The following is a 16,091-nucleotide window of genomic DNA, read 5'->3' on the forward strand; positions in this document are numbered from 1 at the left end:
AGATGCCGCGGTTTCAGAGATTACCCTGTTATGTTTAAGAATGTGGATTTTACAGGAACGTTACTCATGTTATCGTTTATTTTCTGAGCGATTGAGTACATACTTTTACAAACTTCAATACTGGGCTGACCCACTGTGTGATGATGTTGTAACGTTATATGCCGTCCTTTAGTCTCGAAATGGATGTAAAACAATAGGGTTTTCAATTCATTGTAGGCTAGGATGCACTCTCAATGTGGGGGTTGCTTTCCATCTTCTCGTGCTTAGTTTCAAAGCGACTCTGATCTACAAACACAGGTAATTTTTATATTTTGGGACATACTTTGTCTCCTGCAAAGCTATTGCTTCAGCCGAATGATTGACGGGGGGAAAGATGATAGCGGTAACACGCTTCACGGTTATGTTGTCGTGATGGTCTCTGTAACATTGTATCAATTTATACATTTACATTTTAGTCATTTAGCAGACGCTCTTATCCAGAGCGATTTACAGTCATTAGGACTAGTCCAAATTCTCACCCACCAGGAGATTAAGGCTAGGGAAGACACGGGGTAGCTTGTAAACTGTAGTATACAATGTTACTATTGTGTTACCATTGTGTCATTGTGTTTAGACATGTTTTTCAGTGCAGTACAGCAGGCAGCAGAGGGGGTACAGATGGTCTAGCCTAGTCTGTCTGTTAAGGGGTTATATAAGCTTGGCCTACTTAGTGTAAATGATTAACTTCCTGGTCCATGATTAGAGGTCTTTAATCTCAATATGTGCTAAAGTGAGCTTGTTTATCTGAAAACTATGGTGGCAAGGGTCTCTGTAGTTCCATTGCACTTCTGAAATGTATTTTGAAATGTCACCTCTAAAATTCTGTCATAGCTCAATGAACCGGATTCTAGCAATTTTGCCACTCCTGTTTGCTCTTTCACTCTTGTAGTTTCACTCTCATCTAAAATAAATTAATCCAACGAGGATATACCTGGGTGATAAAATTGCATGTACTCAGGTTTCCCTTACTGGGCACACCATTGCTATCGGCCAACTGGTTTCTCTTGACAGAGACTACAGAATAGCAAGGTTCCTGACTTGGCCTCCAGTGTGTACTTTCACAGGAAGTTGAGCTGAGCTGTCATAGTTCATGCAAGACAAATAATTTACTACTTAAAGAGCAGTTCCGCTACTTTTCAACCACATATGCATTATCTCCAGCACAATACCAGTTTCTACATATATGAAAATTGTGCATTTCTATGATCTGTGTTTAAAAAGATAAGAAGAAAGGTCCTAAAAAATGCTTCTCTGAGACATCACAGGGTAGGATTACATTTACATCATTTAGCAGATGCTAAATTTTATGGGGGGGGTGGGGGGGGGGGGGGGTAGAAGGATTACTTTATACTATTCCAGGTATTCCTTTAAAGAGGTAGGGTTTCAAGTGTCTCTGGAAGGTGGTCAGTGACTCCGCTGTCCTGGCGTCGTGGGGGAGCTTGTTCCACCATTGGGGTGCCAGAGCAGCAAATAGCTTTGACTGGGCTGAGCGGGAACTGTGCTTCGTAGAGTTAGGGGAGCTAGCAGGCCAGAGGTGGATGAACGTAGTGCCCTTGTTTGGGTGTAGGGTCTGATCAGAGCCTGAAGGTAAGGATGTGCCGTTCCCCTCACAGCTCCGTAGGCAAGCACCATGGTCTTGTAGTAGATGCGAGCCTCAACTGGAAGCCAGTGGAGTGTGCGGAGGAGCGGGGTGCCATGAGAGAACTTGGGAAGGTCGAACACCAGACGGGCTGCGGCGTTCTGGATAAGTTGTAGGGGTTTAATGGCACAGGCAGGGAGCCGAGCCGACAGCGAGTTGCAGTAATCCAGAAGGGAGATGACAAGTGCCTGGATTAGGACCTGTGCCGCTTTCTGTGTAAGGTAGGGTCGTACTCTGCAAATGTTGTAGAGCAGGGTTCCCCAATTAGATTTCCAAAAGGGCCAAATTTGGTCAGGCATGCCAAGTCGAGGGCCAACATGTTTGTTTTTTTGGCGACAGTTTTATGTTTTATCAGTTTTCACTTCTATTGTGATTTTATCATTATTAGTAGTGGTGTTAGGAGTCACATAAGAGAAAAATGAAAAATACTAAATTAGTCCAAAACCAACTATTTAATTATGAAATGCCCCTGGAGCATATTCTGTGCAAACAGTCAGCAAACAAAAAGTCCAGCAAACACATTCTCACACACACACACACACACACACACACACACACACACACACACACAGCGCCCACTTCTGTCTGGAACACCCATGCTTTGGATATCTGCGTTCAGGCGGTCTTTCTAAGAGAAGAGACAGAAGGACAAACACAGACAGACAGAGATTTTTAGTTAGGTACTTTTCAAATGTGTTATCAGAATATGCCACATTAGTTTTTAAACTTTTAAAATATGTGAACCAAATAATATCAAGCTGTTAACAACCAAAAGTGTTTGATATTAATGTGACAATATAATTAATTAGCTTTTATTTGTGTATCATTTTTTTATTGCTGTGTATTAAGTTTTACATTTTACTAACTAGTTGAATGCCATTTACTTTTATTTTAGCTGTGTAGCATATTTAGTAGGAAACATGCTATTAAATATGAAATGGTTATTTCATTGTAATAATTATTATACCACAAGAAGATTGAAAAATAGCAAAAAAATAATTGGATCTGGTTCACTCACCAATCAGTGAGAGAAGTGAGAGCGACGGGATGAGGCAACCTTTCTGATATCAGGCTTGTATTCTGTTGTGGCAATCCTGAGGCACTGTCCAAGATGTGAATCTGAGAGTCTGTTTCTGTCCTGGCTCTTGATAGCATTCATTGAAGAAAATGCTGATTCACAGATGTATGTTGAGGGGAACATCGTGAGTAGGAGCATTGCAATATCTCTGGTGTTTTTAAACGAGCTTGGGAAACCACGTTGATCCAAAAGTCACTCACCAGTGCATCCTTGTGTTGAGCTTTGAGCAAATCAGATGTTCCCATCTCCAAGATTTCTATCTGAAGAGCAGCCTCATCTATGGAAGGCACCAGCTTTTTGGCCTCTGCAGTCCACTGGCCGTCAGCTGACACAGAAAACGGCTGTCTTACGAAGAGAAGGATGTCAGCTGAGAGTTTAGGGGAGCTTTCAAATCTTTCCTTGAAGTTTTCTGCCAGCCTGGACACAAAATCCTTCATTGCTGGATCTTCCTGCATTTTATTCTTCTCACAATGCTAATGCAGATGTGGAAAGTGCAACTTTCTCCCATGAATGTCTCTCTCCAGGAGGTGCAGCTTTGACCGGAAAGCTTCAATCGCCTCATACATGTCAGCAACAGTGTGGTTCTTGCCTTGTAGTCGCAGGTTAAGGTGATTTAGATGAGACATGATGTCACACAAAAAAGTAACATTTGATATCACCTTGTTGTCAGTTAAAAAGCTCAAAAAGTCGCTGGCTTTTTGGCTCTGCAGGCTGGATAAAAATGACATAAGTTCATCACGCAGGTCACACACCCTCTCCAACACACGGCCTTTGCTCAGCCAGCGAACGTCATTGTGGAGCAAAAGATCCTTGTGTTCAGCTGACATTTCCTTGAGTAATGCTCTAAAAAGGCGATGCTGCAGACTAGAGCTCTCACGGACAAAGTTAACTGGTCGAGTCACAGTATCCATGGTCTCTTTCATTTTTCCACACAGTTTTGCACACAAAACTGACTTGTGAATAATGCAGTGAAATGCCAGGAGTGCTGGGTTAACGTCAGAAAGCCTGCTTACCAAGCCCTGGCGGTGTCCCACCATTGACGGAGCCCCGTCGGTAACAACAGAGACTATTTTACTCACATCTAAGCCATTCCTTTCGAAGAACTGTGTCAGCTCGTTGAATATTATAAATATTTTTTTGTGAGGAAGTGGTCAGTCCTTTTGATGAAAGAGGGTTAACTGGCGAGCGGCTGCGGCTACTGTGTGTGTGTGACACTACACTAGGTAGCTAGTCGAGTGGAGACGAGTACGCAGAGCGCACGAAGCACGTCTTACGTATGCACGCGGTAAAGGCCACAGGTCAAGGTGTGGGATAATTTCAAAATAAAGCAGAGCCACGGATATTAAATTCATGTTTATTATAACAAGTGAATGCCAATGCTGTCAGTGTGGGCCAGACATTTAGCTCTTGCGGGCCGGATCTGGCCCGCGGGCCGCTTATTGGGGTTGGCTGTTGTAGAGCATGAACCTGCAGGATCGGGTCACCGCTTTGATGTTAGCGGAGAACGACAGGGTGTTGTCCAGGGTCACGCCAAGGTTCTTTGCACTCTGGGAGGAGGACACAATGGAGTTGTCAACCGTGATGGCGAGATCATGGAGCGGGCAGTCCTTCCCCGGGAGGAAGAGCAGCTCCGTCTTGCCGAGGTTCAGCTTGAGGTGGTGATCCGACATCCACACTGATATGTCTGCCAGACATGCAGAGATGCAATTCGCCACCTGGTTATCAGTAGGGGGAAAGGAGAAAATGAATTGTGTGTCGTCTGCGTAGCAATGATAGGAGAGACCATGTGAGGATATGACAGAGCCAAGTGACTTGGTTTATAGAGAGAATAGGAGAGGGCCTAGAACTGAGCCCTGGGGGACACCAGTGGTGAGAGCACGTGGTGCGGAGACAGATTCTCGCCACGCCACCTGGTAGGAGCGACCTGTCAGGTAGGACGCAATCCAAGAGTGAGCAGCGCCGGAGATGCCCAACTCAGAGAGGAGGATCTGATGGTTCACAGTATCAAAGGCAGCGGATAGGTCTAGAAGGATACGAGCAGAGGAGAGAGAGTTAGCTTTAGCAGTACGGAGAGCCTCCGTGACACAGAGAAGAGCAGTCTCAGTTGAATGACCGTCTTGAAACCTGACTGGTTTGGATCAAGAAGGTCATTCTGAGAGAGATAGCAGGAGAGTTGGCTAGAGACGGCACGCTCAAGAGTTTTGGAGAGAAAATAAAGAAGGGATACTGGTCTGTAGTTGTTGACATCAGAGGGATCGAGTGTAGGTTTTTTGAGGAGGGGTGCAACTCTCGCCCTCTTGAAGACGGAAGGGACATGGCCAGCGGTCAAGGATGAGGTGATGAGCGAGGTGAGGTAAGGGAGAAGGTCTCCGGAAATGGTCTGGAGAAGAGAGGAGGGGATAGGGTCAAGCGGGCAGGTTGTTGGGCGGCCGGCCGTCACAAGTCGCAAGATTTCATCTGGAGAGAGAGGGGAGAAAGAAGTCAAAGCATAGGGTAGGGCAGTGTGAGCAGGACCAGCGGTGTCATTTGACTTAATAAATGTGGATCGGATGTTGTCAACGAAGTCATCCACAGAGAGGGAGGAGGGAGGGGGAGGAGGAGGAGGATTCAGCAGGGAGGAGAAGGTGGCAAAGAGCTTCCTAGGGTTAGAGGCAGAGGTTTGAAATTTAGAGTGGTATAAAGTGGCTTTAGCAGCGGAAACAGAGGAAGAGAATTTAGAGAGGAGGGAGTGAAAAGATAACAGGTCCGCAGGGAGTCTAGTTTTTCTCCATTTCCGCTCGGCTGCCCGGAGCCCTCTTCTGTGAGCTCGCAATGAGTCGTCAAGCCACGGAGCAGGAGGGGAGGACCGAGCAGGAGGATAGGGGACATAGAGAGTCAAAAGATGCAGAAAGGGAGGAGAGGAGGGTTGAGGAGGCAGAATCAGGAGATCGGAGGGAGAAGGACTCAGCAGAGGGAAGAGATGATAGGATGGAAAAGGAGAGAGTAGCGGGAGAGAGAGAGTGAAGGTTGCGACGGCACATTACCATCTGAGTAGGGGCAGAGTGAGTAGTGTTGGAGGAGAGCGAGAGAGAAAAGGATACAAAGTAGTGGTCGGAGACTTGGAGGGGAGTTGCAGTGAGATTAGTAGAAGAACAGCTTCTAGTAAAGATGAGGTCAAGCGTATTGCCTGCCTTGTGAGTAGGGGGGGACGGTGAGAAGGTGAGGTCAAAAGAGGAAAGGAGTGGAAAGAAGGAGGCAGAGAGAAATGAGTCAAAGTAAGAAAAAACGCAAATCTCATAGTGTTTGAAAATCACTGTTTTTAAACTGTTTTAACTTTTGATGATGTCATCGGGTAGAACTTTTTTATTTGAGAATTTTTCTAAATAACATAGAAATGCACTGTTTTCACGTATGTACACACTGGTATTGTGCTGGAGATAAGGAAAATAAGGTTGAAAAGTGGTGGAGTTGCCCTTTAAACCATTCAAACATTTTATGATTATTGATCAGTTGGTTTCTGACTACGTGAAGGAAACTATTTTTGTAATTATTGTTGCTTCTAGGTTGCTGTCTTGTCTGCCTCTTCAACCCTACTGTTCTCTTTCAATCTCAGACAGAGATGCTGTGATCATAGTGACAAGGAGGAACTACTAGAGAGGAGAAGGAGAAGGTGAGGGAGGGAGGAGGTCACCATGAAAGGCCTGAGTGGCTCCAGATGCTGCTTCTACATGGGTTTCTTAGTGGGAACCCTCAGCCTGTACTTCCTGCGCCAGGTGGGTTAAAGGGGAATGGGGAAACACTAGGCTTCAGAACACCAGCTAATTGTAACTGTAAATTGCCATATTGGCATTGTTGCATCATTGGTAGGAAAGTTTTGGAATTCCTGAATTTACTGAGATCATGACCTCTGCGTACATTAATGAGCATTATTTGCTGGTGTCAAACCATATATGAAAACATAATACATATTTTGAAAGCTGAGAAAGTGCCCTTTCAAATGATATGACATGCAATACAGGTGTAGGATCTTAATTTGAGCCAGTTTGCTACAGCAGGAAATTTGAATTGTTATGTGGATTATAATTAATGTACATTTTTTATAGGGGTTGACACATTTTACGTTAGGGCAAATCAAGTCTGAAAATTGTAAGTGGAAATTACAAACTTTAGAAGCTTTTTTAAACCTTGAATATACTACAAGTTTGCAGGAAAATTCTCATCAACAAAAGTGATCATATTAAGATCCTACATATGTAGCGCCACATCAATCAAATGGTAATCGGTCAAGAAAAAACACGTGAAAATGCGTATCTTAAGTGCGTTTTCCCCCAAATAACTGCCATTTACACAACTTCCTAATGAAGATAAAGAAAAACTTAAAGCATATTGATAATTTGAAATCAGAATAGTGATACCTTTTACTATGAATGAGTTACAGGCGTTTCAGTGACCGGTGTTAAACACTATTATTGCACACAGTGAGTCCATGCAATTTAGTATGTGACATATAAAGCAAATGTTTACTCCTGAACTTATTTAGGCTTGCCATAACAAAGGGGTTGAATACTTATTGACTCAAGACATTTAAGCTGTTAAAATTTAATTAGTAAAAATTTCAAAAAACAAAATTCCACTGTATCTAGATATCTAGCTATGTAGTTAGCTAGCTAGCTATATAGGGATCATACATTTTACTGGTAAAATAGCAATCCTGCAGCAGTCCTCTCTTCTGTCTGACTGGCTAGCTAGCAAGCTAGCTTCATATCTTAACTTAATCACTAGCCAGTTTGTTTTAGCTAGGTCTAGCTCATACCTAATGACTATCCTTCCTGTTTGGCCCTGTCCGGGGGTTTCTTCGGATGGGGCCACAGTGTCTCCGGACCGCTCCTGTCTCAGCCTCCAGTATTTATGCTGCAGTAGTTTATGTGTCGGGGGGCTGGGGTTAGTTGGTTATACCTGGAGTACTTCTCCTGTCTTATCCAGTGTCCTGTGTGAATTTAAGTATGCTCTCTCTAATTCTCTCGTTCTCTCTTTCTCTCTGAGAACCTGAGCCCTAGGACCATACGTCAGGACTACCGGGCATGATGACACCTTGCTGTCCCCAGTCCGCCTGGCCTTGCTGCTATTCCAGTTTCAACTGTTCTGCCTGCGGTTACGAAACCCCTACCTGTCCCAGACCTGCTGTTTTCAACTCTTAATGATCGGCTATGAAAAGCCAACTGAGAGACCTGAGCCCTAGGACCATACGCCGGGACTACCGGCCGTGGTGACTCCTTGCTGTCCCCAGTCCGCCTGGCCTTGCTGCTATTCCAGTTTCAACTGTTCTGCCTGCGGTTATGGAACCCCTACCTGTCCCAGACCTGCTGTTTTCAACTCTTAATGATCGGCTATGAAAAGCCAACTGAGATTTATTCCTGATTATTATTTGACCATGCTTGTCACTTATGAACATTTTTGAACATCTTGGCATGGTTCTGTTATAATCTTCACCCGGCACAGCCAGAAGAGGACTGGCCACCCCTCATAGCCTGGTTCCTCTCTAGGTTTCTTCCTAGGTTTTCGCCTTTCTAGGGAGTTTTTCCTAGCCACCGTGCTTCTACACCTGCATTACTAGCTGTTTGGGGTTTTAGGCTGGGTTTCTGTACAGCACTTCGAGATATTAGCTGATGTAAGAAGGGCTATATAAAATAAAATTGATTGATTGATTGATAATGACAAATGCTATTCAAATTGTCAAGTATTAGTATTTTATTTTGTACAGTTATCAATGAAAACATTTACATCAAAAAGACAAGAGAAAAGCTAAATCAATTAGGCTAGCTAGCTACCTTGCCTGGTTTTGTCTGATTGTCTACTTAGCTTGTTATCAAAATGTCATTTCATAGACTTAAATTGGAAAAGTAAATTGTATAATTAGCAACATAAAAACAAATGGTTGTCCTGATCTAAATGACAGAGCTGTCAAAGTTAGGAGAAAACTTTCAGGTCCACTAGAGGCGAGGCGCCTCCCGGTGGCAGCATTCACTTTCAGTCTCTACGCCAAAACTCACAATTTTCTCACTACTATCAATGTTTATTAAGGCAATTCAAGATACCCATACCTCTAAGAAACGTTGTTCAAGATCAGAATACAAAAAATAGAGATGTTTCTATATTACAAGCACATGTTTAGTATTAGTGGATTGAATACATCTCTTTGCTTAGCTTTACTTCCTGAAGTGTTTCCAATGTTCTATATTCTAGTGGCCCTATACCCCTGTAATTACTATTCATGTAGCCCTATACACCTGTAATTACTATTCAGCTAGCCCTACCTATACCCCTGTAATTACTATTCAGCTAGCCCTACCTATACCCCTGTAATTACTATTCATGTAGCCCTATACCCCTGTAATTACTATTCATGTAGCCCTATACACCTACAAATAATATTCAGGTAGCTCTATACACCTGTAAATACTATTCAGGTAACCCTATACACCTGTAATTACTATTCAGGTAGCCCTACCTATACACCTGTAATTGCTATTCAGGTAACCCTATACACCTGTAATTACTATTCAGGTAGCCCTAATTACTATTCAGTTAGCCCTATACACCTGTAATTACTATTCAGGTAACCCTATACATCTGTAATTACTATTCAGGTAGCCCTACCTATACACCTGTAATTAGTATTCAGGTAGCCCTACCTATACACCTGTAATTAGTATTCAGGTAGACTTATAAACCTGTAATTACTATTCAGGTAGCCCTATACACCCGTAATTACTATTCAGGAACATATACACCTAGAATTACTATATAGGTAGCCCTATACACCTGTAATTACTATTCAGGTAACCCTATACACCTGTAATTACTATTCAGGTAGCCCTAATTACTATTCAGTTAGCCCTATACACCTGTAATTACTATTCAGGTAGCCCTTTACACTTGTAATTACAATTCAGGTAGCCCTATACACCTGTAATTACTATATAGTAAGCCCTATAACCTGTCATTACAATTCAGGTAGCTCTATACACCTGTAATTCCTATTCAGGTAGCTCTATACACCTGTTATTACTATTCAGGTAGCCCTACCTATACACCTGTAATTACTATTCAGGTAGCCCTACCTATACACCTGTAATTACTATTCAGGTAGACCTATAAACCTGTAATTCGTATTCAGGTAGCCCTATACACCTGTAATTACTATTCAGGTAGCCCTATACACCTGTAATTATTATTCAGGTAGCCCTACCTATACACCTGTAATTATTATTCAGGTAGTCGTACCTATACACCTGTAATTAGTATTCAGGTAGCCCTACCTATACACCTGTAATTACTATTCAGGTAGACCTATAAACCTGTAATTAGTATTCAGGTAGCCCTATACACCTGTAATTACTATTCAGGAACATATACACCTGTAATTAGTATTCAGGGAGCCCTACCTATACACCTGTAATTACTATATAGGTAGCCCTATATACCTGTAATTCCTATTTAGGTAGCCCTTTACACCTGTAATTACTATTCAGCTAGCCCTACCTATACACCTGTAATTACTATTCAGTTAGCCCTATACACCTGTAATTACTCTTCAGGTAACACTATACACCTGTAAATACTATTCAGGTAGCCCTACCTATACACATGTAATTACTAATCAGCTTGCCCTACCTATACACCTGTAATTACTATTCATGTAGCCCTATACCCCTGTAATTACTATTCAGGTAGCCCTATACACCTGTAAATACTATTCAGGTAACCCTATACACCTGTAATTACTATTCAGGTAGCCCTACCTATACACCTGTAATTGCTATTCAGGTAGCTCTACATATACACCTGTAATTACTATTCAGGTAACCCATACACCTGTAATTACTATTCAGGTAGCCCTAATTAGTATTCAGTTAGCCCTATACACCTGTAATTACTATTCAGGTAGCCCTTTATACTTGTAATTACTATTCAGGTAGCCCTATACACCTGTAATTACTATCTAGTAAGCCCTATAACCTGTCATTACAATTCAGGTAGCCCTTTACACCTGTAATTGCTTTTCAGGTAGCCCTACCTATACACCTGTAATTACTATTCAGGTAGCCCTGCCTATACACCTGTAATTACTATTCAGGTAGACCTATAAACCTGTAATTAGTATTCAGGTAGCCCTATATACCTGTAATTCCTATTCAGGTAGCCCTTTACACCTGTAATTACTATTCAGCTAGCCCTACCTATACACCTGTAATTACTATTCAGTTAGCCCTATACACCTATAATTACTCTTCAGGTAACACTATACACCTGTAAATACTATTCAGGTAGCCCTACCTATACACATGTAATTACTAATCAGCTTGCCCTACCTATACACCTGTAATTACTATTCAGGTAGCCCTACACACCTGTAATTACTATTCAGGTAGCCCTACCTATACACCTGTAATTGCTATCTAGGGATTCTTACCTATACACCTGTCATTACTATTCAGGTAGCCCTACACACTTGTAATTACTATTCAGGTAGCCCTATACACCTGTAATTACTATTCAGGTAGCCCTATACACCTGTAATTACTCTTCAGGTAGCCCTATACACCTGTAATTACTGTTCAGGTAAGCCTATACACCTGTAATTACGATTCAGGTAGCCCTATACACCTGTCATTACTATTCAGGTAGCCCTATACACCTGTAATTACTATTCAGTTAGCCCTATACACCTGTAATTACTATTCAGGTAGCCCTATACACCTGTAATTACTCTTCAGGTAGCCCTATACACCTGTCATTACTATTCAGGTAGCCCTATACACTTGTAATTACTATTCAGGTAGCCCTATACACCTGTAATTACTATTCAGGTAGCCCTATACACCTGTAATTACTATTCAGTTAGCCCTATACACCTGTAATTACTATTCAGGTAGCCCTATACACCTGTAATTACTATTCAGTTAGCCCTATACACCTGTAATTACTATTCAGGTAGCCCTATACACCTGTAATTACTCTTCAGGTAGCCCTACCTATACACTTGTAATTACTATCTAGGGATTCTTACCTATACACCTGTCATTACTATTCAGGTAGCCCTATACACCTGTAATTACTATTCAGGTAGCCCTATACACCTGTAATTACTCTTCAGGTAGCCCTATACACCTGTAATTACTATTCAGCTAGCCCTACCTATACCCCTGTAATAACTATTCATGTAGCCCTATACCCCTGTAATTACTATTCAGGTAGCCCTATACACCTGTAAATACTATTCAGGTAACCCTATACACCTGTAATTACTATTCAGGTAGCCCTACCTATACACCTGTAATTGCTATTCAGGTAGCTCTACATATACACCTGTAATTACTATTCAGGTAACCCATACACCTGTAATTACTATTCAGGTAGCCCTAATTAGTATTCAGTTAGCCCTATACACCTGTAATTACTATTCAGGTAGCCCTTTATACTTGTAATTACTATTCAGGTAGCCCTATACACCTGTAATTACTATCTAGTAAGCCCTATAACCTGTCATTACAATTCAGGTAGCTCTATACACCTGTAATTCCTATTCAGGTAGCTCTATACACCTGTAATTACTATTCAGGTAGCCCTACCTATACACCTGTAATTACTATTCAGGTAGCCCTACATATACACCTGTAATTAGTATTCAGGTAGCCCTACCTATACACCTGTAATTAGTATTCAGGTAGACTTATAAACCTGTAATTACTATTCAGGTAGCCCTATACACCCGTAATTACTATTCAGGAACATATACACCTAGAATTACTATATAGGTTGCCCTATACACCTGTAATTACTATTCAGGTAGCCCTTTACACCTGTAATTGCTTTTCAGGTAGCCCTACCTATACACCTGTAATTACTATTCAGGTAGCCCTGCCTATACACCTGTAATTACTATTCAGGTAGCCCTATACACCTGTAATTACTTTTCAGGTAGCCCTACCTATACACTTGTAATTACTATTCAGGTAGCCCTGCCTATACACCTGTAATTACTATTCAGGTAGCCCTACCTATACACCTGTAATTACTATTCAGGTAGACCTATAAACCTGTAATTAGTATTCAGGTAGCCCTATACACCTGTAATTACTATTCAGGTAGCCCTATACACCTGTAATTATTATTCAGGTTGTCCTACCTGTACACCTGTAATTAGTATTCAGGTAGCCCTATATACCTGTAATTCCTATTCAGGTAGCCCTTTACACCTGTAATTACTATTCAGCTAGCCCTACCTATACACCTGTAATTACTATTCAGTTAGCCCTATACACCTATAATTACTCTTCAGGTAACACTATACACCTGTAAATACTATTCAGGTAGCCCTACCTATACACATGTAATTACTAATCAGCTTGCCCTACCTATACACCTGTAATTACTATTCAGGTAGCCCTACACACCTGTAATTACTATTCAGGTAGCCCTATACACTTGTAATTACTATCTAGGGATTCTTACCTATACACCTGTCATTACTATTCAGGTAGCCCTACACACCTGTAATTACGCTTCAGGTAGCCCTACCTATACACCTGTAATTACTATTCAGGTAGCCCTATACACCTGTCATTACTATTCAGGTAGCCATATACACCTGGAATTACTATTCAGGTAGCCCTATACACTTGTAATTACTATTCAGGTAGCCCTATACACCTGTAATTACTATTCAGGTAGCCCTATACATCTGTAATTACTCTTCAGGTAGCCCTATACACCTGTAATTACTGTTCAGGTAAGCCTATACACCTGTAATTACTATTCAGGTAGCCCTATACACCTGTAATTACTATTCAGGTAGCCCTATACACCTGCAATTACTCTTCAGGTAGCCCTATACACCTGTAATTACTGTTCAGGTAAGCCTATACACCTGTAATTACTATTCAGGTAGCCCTATACACCTGTAATTACTATTCAGGTAGCCCTATACACCTGTAATTACTCTTCAGGTAAGCCTATACACCTGTAATTACTGTTCAGGTAAGCCTATACACCTGTAATTACTGTTCAGGTAAGCCTATACACCTGTCATTACTATTCAGGTAGCCTTACCTATACACCTGTAATTACTATTCAGGTAGCCCTATACACCTGGAATTACTATTCAGGTAGCCTTACCTATACACCTGGAATTACTATTCAGGTAGCCCTATACACCTGTAATTACTATTCAGGTAGCCCTATACACCTGTAATTACTATTCAGGTAGCCCTATACACCTGGAATTACTATTCAGGTAGCCCTATACACCTGGAATTACTATTCAGGTAGCCCTATACACCTGTAATTCTTATTCAGGTAGTCCTATACACCTGTAATTACGGTACTCTCTCCTTGCATTGTTGTTACCGTTGACTGTACCTACTGTATTTTTTTATACCCGCTATGGTATGATGATGTTATCAGTCAGTAAACTTAGTTGAACTTGAACCACGTCATCTTTATTTGTAAAAAAAAAAGGTGTGGTTCGAGATGAGCATGGAGCCCCTTGTGCTGGAAGAGGGCCAGGACAGCTCAGTAGCAGCGTTGGCGAAGGAGAGAGAGGCTAGAGACAGTAATAACTGGAGGGTGGAAGGAGCAGCCCTCATCAACCTCAACCACCTGCACCACACAGGTATACAGGCCCAATAAGACCCAGGACCTCTTCAAGTTAAAGGAAATACAGTGGGGGAAAAAAGTATTTAGTCAGCCACCAATTGTGCAAGTTCTCCCACTTAAAAAGATGAGAGAGGCCTGTAATTTTCATCATGGGTACACGTCAACTATGACAGACAAAGTGAGATTTTTTTCTCTCCAGAAAATCACATTGTAGGATTTTTAATGAATTTATTTGCAAATTGGGACCAAAGTAACAAAGCCTACCATCAGTAACACACTACGCCGCCAGGGACTCAAATCCTGCAGTGCCAGACGTGTCCCCCTGCTTAAGCCAGTACATTTCCAGGCCCGTCTGAAGTTTGCTAGAGTGCATTTGGATGATCCAGAAGAGGATTGGGAGAATGTCATATGGTCAGATGAAACCAAAATAGAACTTTTTGGTCAAAACTCAACTCGTCGTGTTTGGAGGACAAAGAATGCTGAGTTGCATCCAAAGAACACCATACCTACTGTGAAGCATGGGGGTGGAAACATCATGCTTTGGGGCTGTTTTTCTGCAAAGGGACCAGGACGACTGATCCGTGTAAAGGAAAGAATGTATCGTGAGATTTTGAGTGAAAACCTCCTTCCATCAGCAAGGGCATTGAAGATGAAACGTGGCTGGGTCTTTCAGCATGACAATGATCCCAAACACACCGCCCGGGCAACGAAGGAGCGGCTTCGTAAGAAGCATTTCAAGGTCCTGGAGTGGCCTAGCCAGTCTCCAGATCTCAACCCCATAGAAAATCTTTCGAGGGAGTTGAAAGTCCGTGTTGCCCAGCGACAGCCCCAAAACATCACTGCTCTAGAGGAGATCTGCATGGAGGAATGGGCCAAAATACCAGCAACAGTGTGTGAAAACCTTGTGAAGACTTACAGAAAACGTTTGACCTGTGTCATTGCCAACAAAGGGTATATAACAAAGTATTGAGAAACTTTTGTTATTGACCAAATACTTATTTTCCACCATAATTTTTAAATAAATTCATTAAAAATCCTACAATGCGATATTCTGGATTTTTTTTTCTCAATTTGTCTGTCATAGTTTAGTTGACGTGTACCTATGATGAAAATTACAGGCCTCTCTCATCTTTTTAAGTGGGAGAACTTGCACAATTGGTGGCTGACTAAATACTTTTTTTCCCCACTGTACATTTCCTCTGAAGTTTCTCATAAATCTGTGTGGAAGTATTAAAGGTGTGTGTTGTGTATTTTAATATAGAAAATAGACCTCTTGGTTGCCACAATTGTCAAGACACTTAATTATTTAACTTAATTGGCTCTTTCCAAAACATCCATACATCTCCCCATAGAAATATGAATACTATACAGTGTCTCTCTACCATCAATTAAAGTTGTTTCTAATTTGGCTATGGTGTTCAGGTGAGGACAGTCGCATGGCAGACGAGCTGTACCAGAAGGTGCGCATCCTTTGCTGGGTGATGACTGGTCCCAGTAACCTGCAGACCAAGGCCCGCCACGTAAAGGCTACCTGGAGCCGCCACTGCAACGTGGTGGTCTTCATGAGCTCTGTCGACGACCCAGGTAGGTACCCAGCCAGGTAGCCTAGAGGGCAGAGAGGCGGGCCGGTTCGAGGGTGGCCGGTTCGAATCCCATGACCGACGGGAAAAATCTGGTTGAAAGTATCCTAGATGCTGT

General features: G+C 42.0%; 1 protein-coding gene across 1 annotated transcript in view; it reads left to right on the forward strand.

Annotated features, from left to right (window-relative positions):
- LOC311147868 (glycoprotein-N-acetylgalactosamine 3-beta-galactosyltransferase 1-B-like) overlaps positions 1–16,091 on the forward strand; it is a 27,046-nt gene continuing 10,955 nt past the window's right edge. The window contains exons 1-4 of the mRNA XM_084184693.1: positions 1–297; positions 6,349–6,508; positions 14,256–14,409; positions 15,816–15,977. Coding sequence (XP_084040819.1) covers positions 6,428–6,508; positions 14,256–14,409; positions 15,816–15,977 — 397 coding nt within the window. The 5' untranslated portion in view covers positions 1–297; positions 6,349–6,427. The remainder of the gene's footprint in view (positions 298–6,348; positions 6,509–14,255; positions 14,410–15,815; positions 15,978–16,091) is intronic.

The sequence above is a fragment of the Coregonus lavaretus genome (assembly GCF_964263955.1).
Source record: "Coregonus lavaretus genome assembly, chromosome: 20".
NCBI lineage: Eukaryota > Metazoa > Chordata > Actinopteri > Salmoniformes > Salmonidae > Coregonus > Coregonus lavaretus.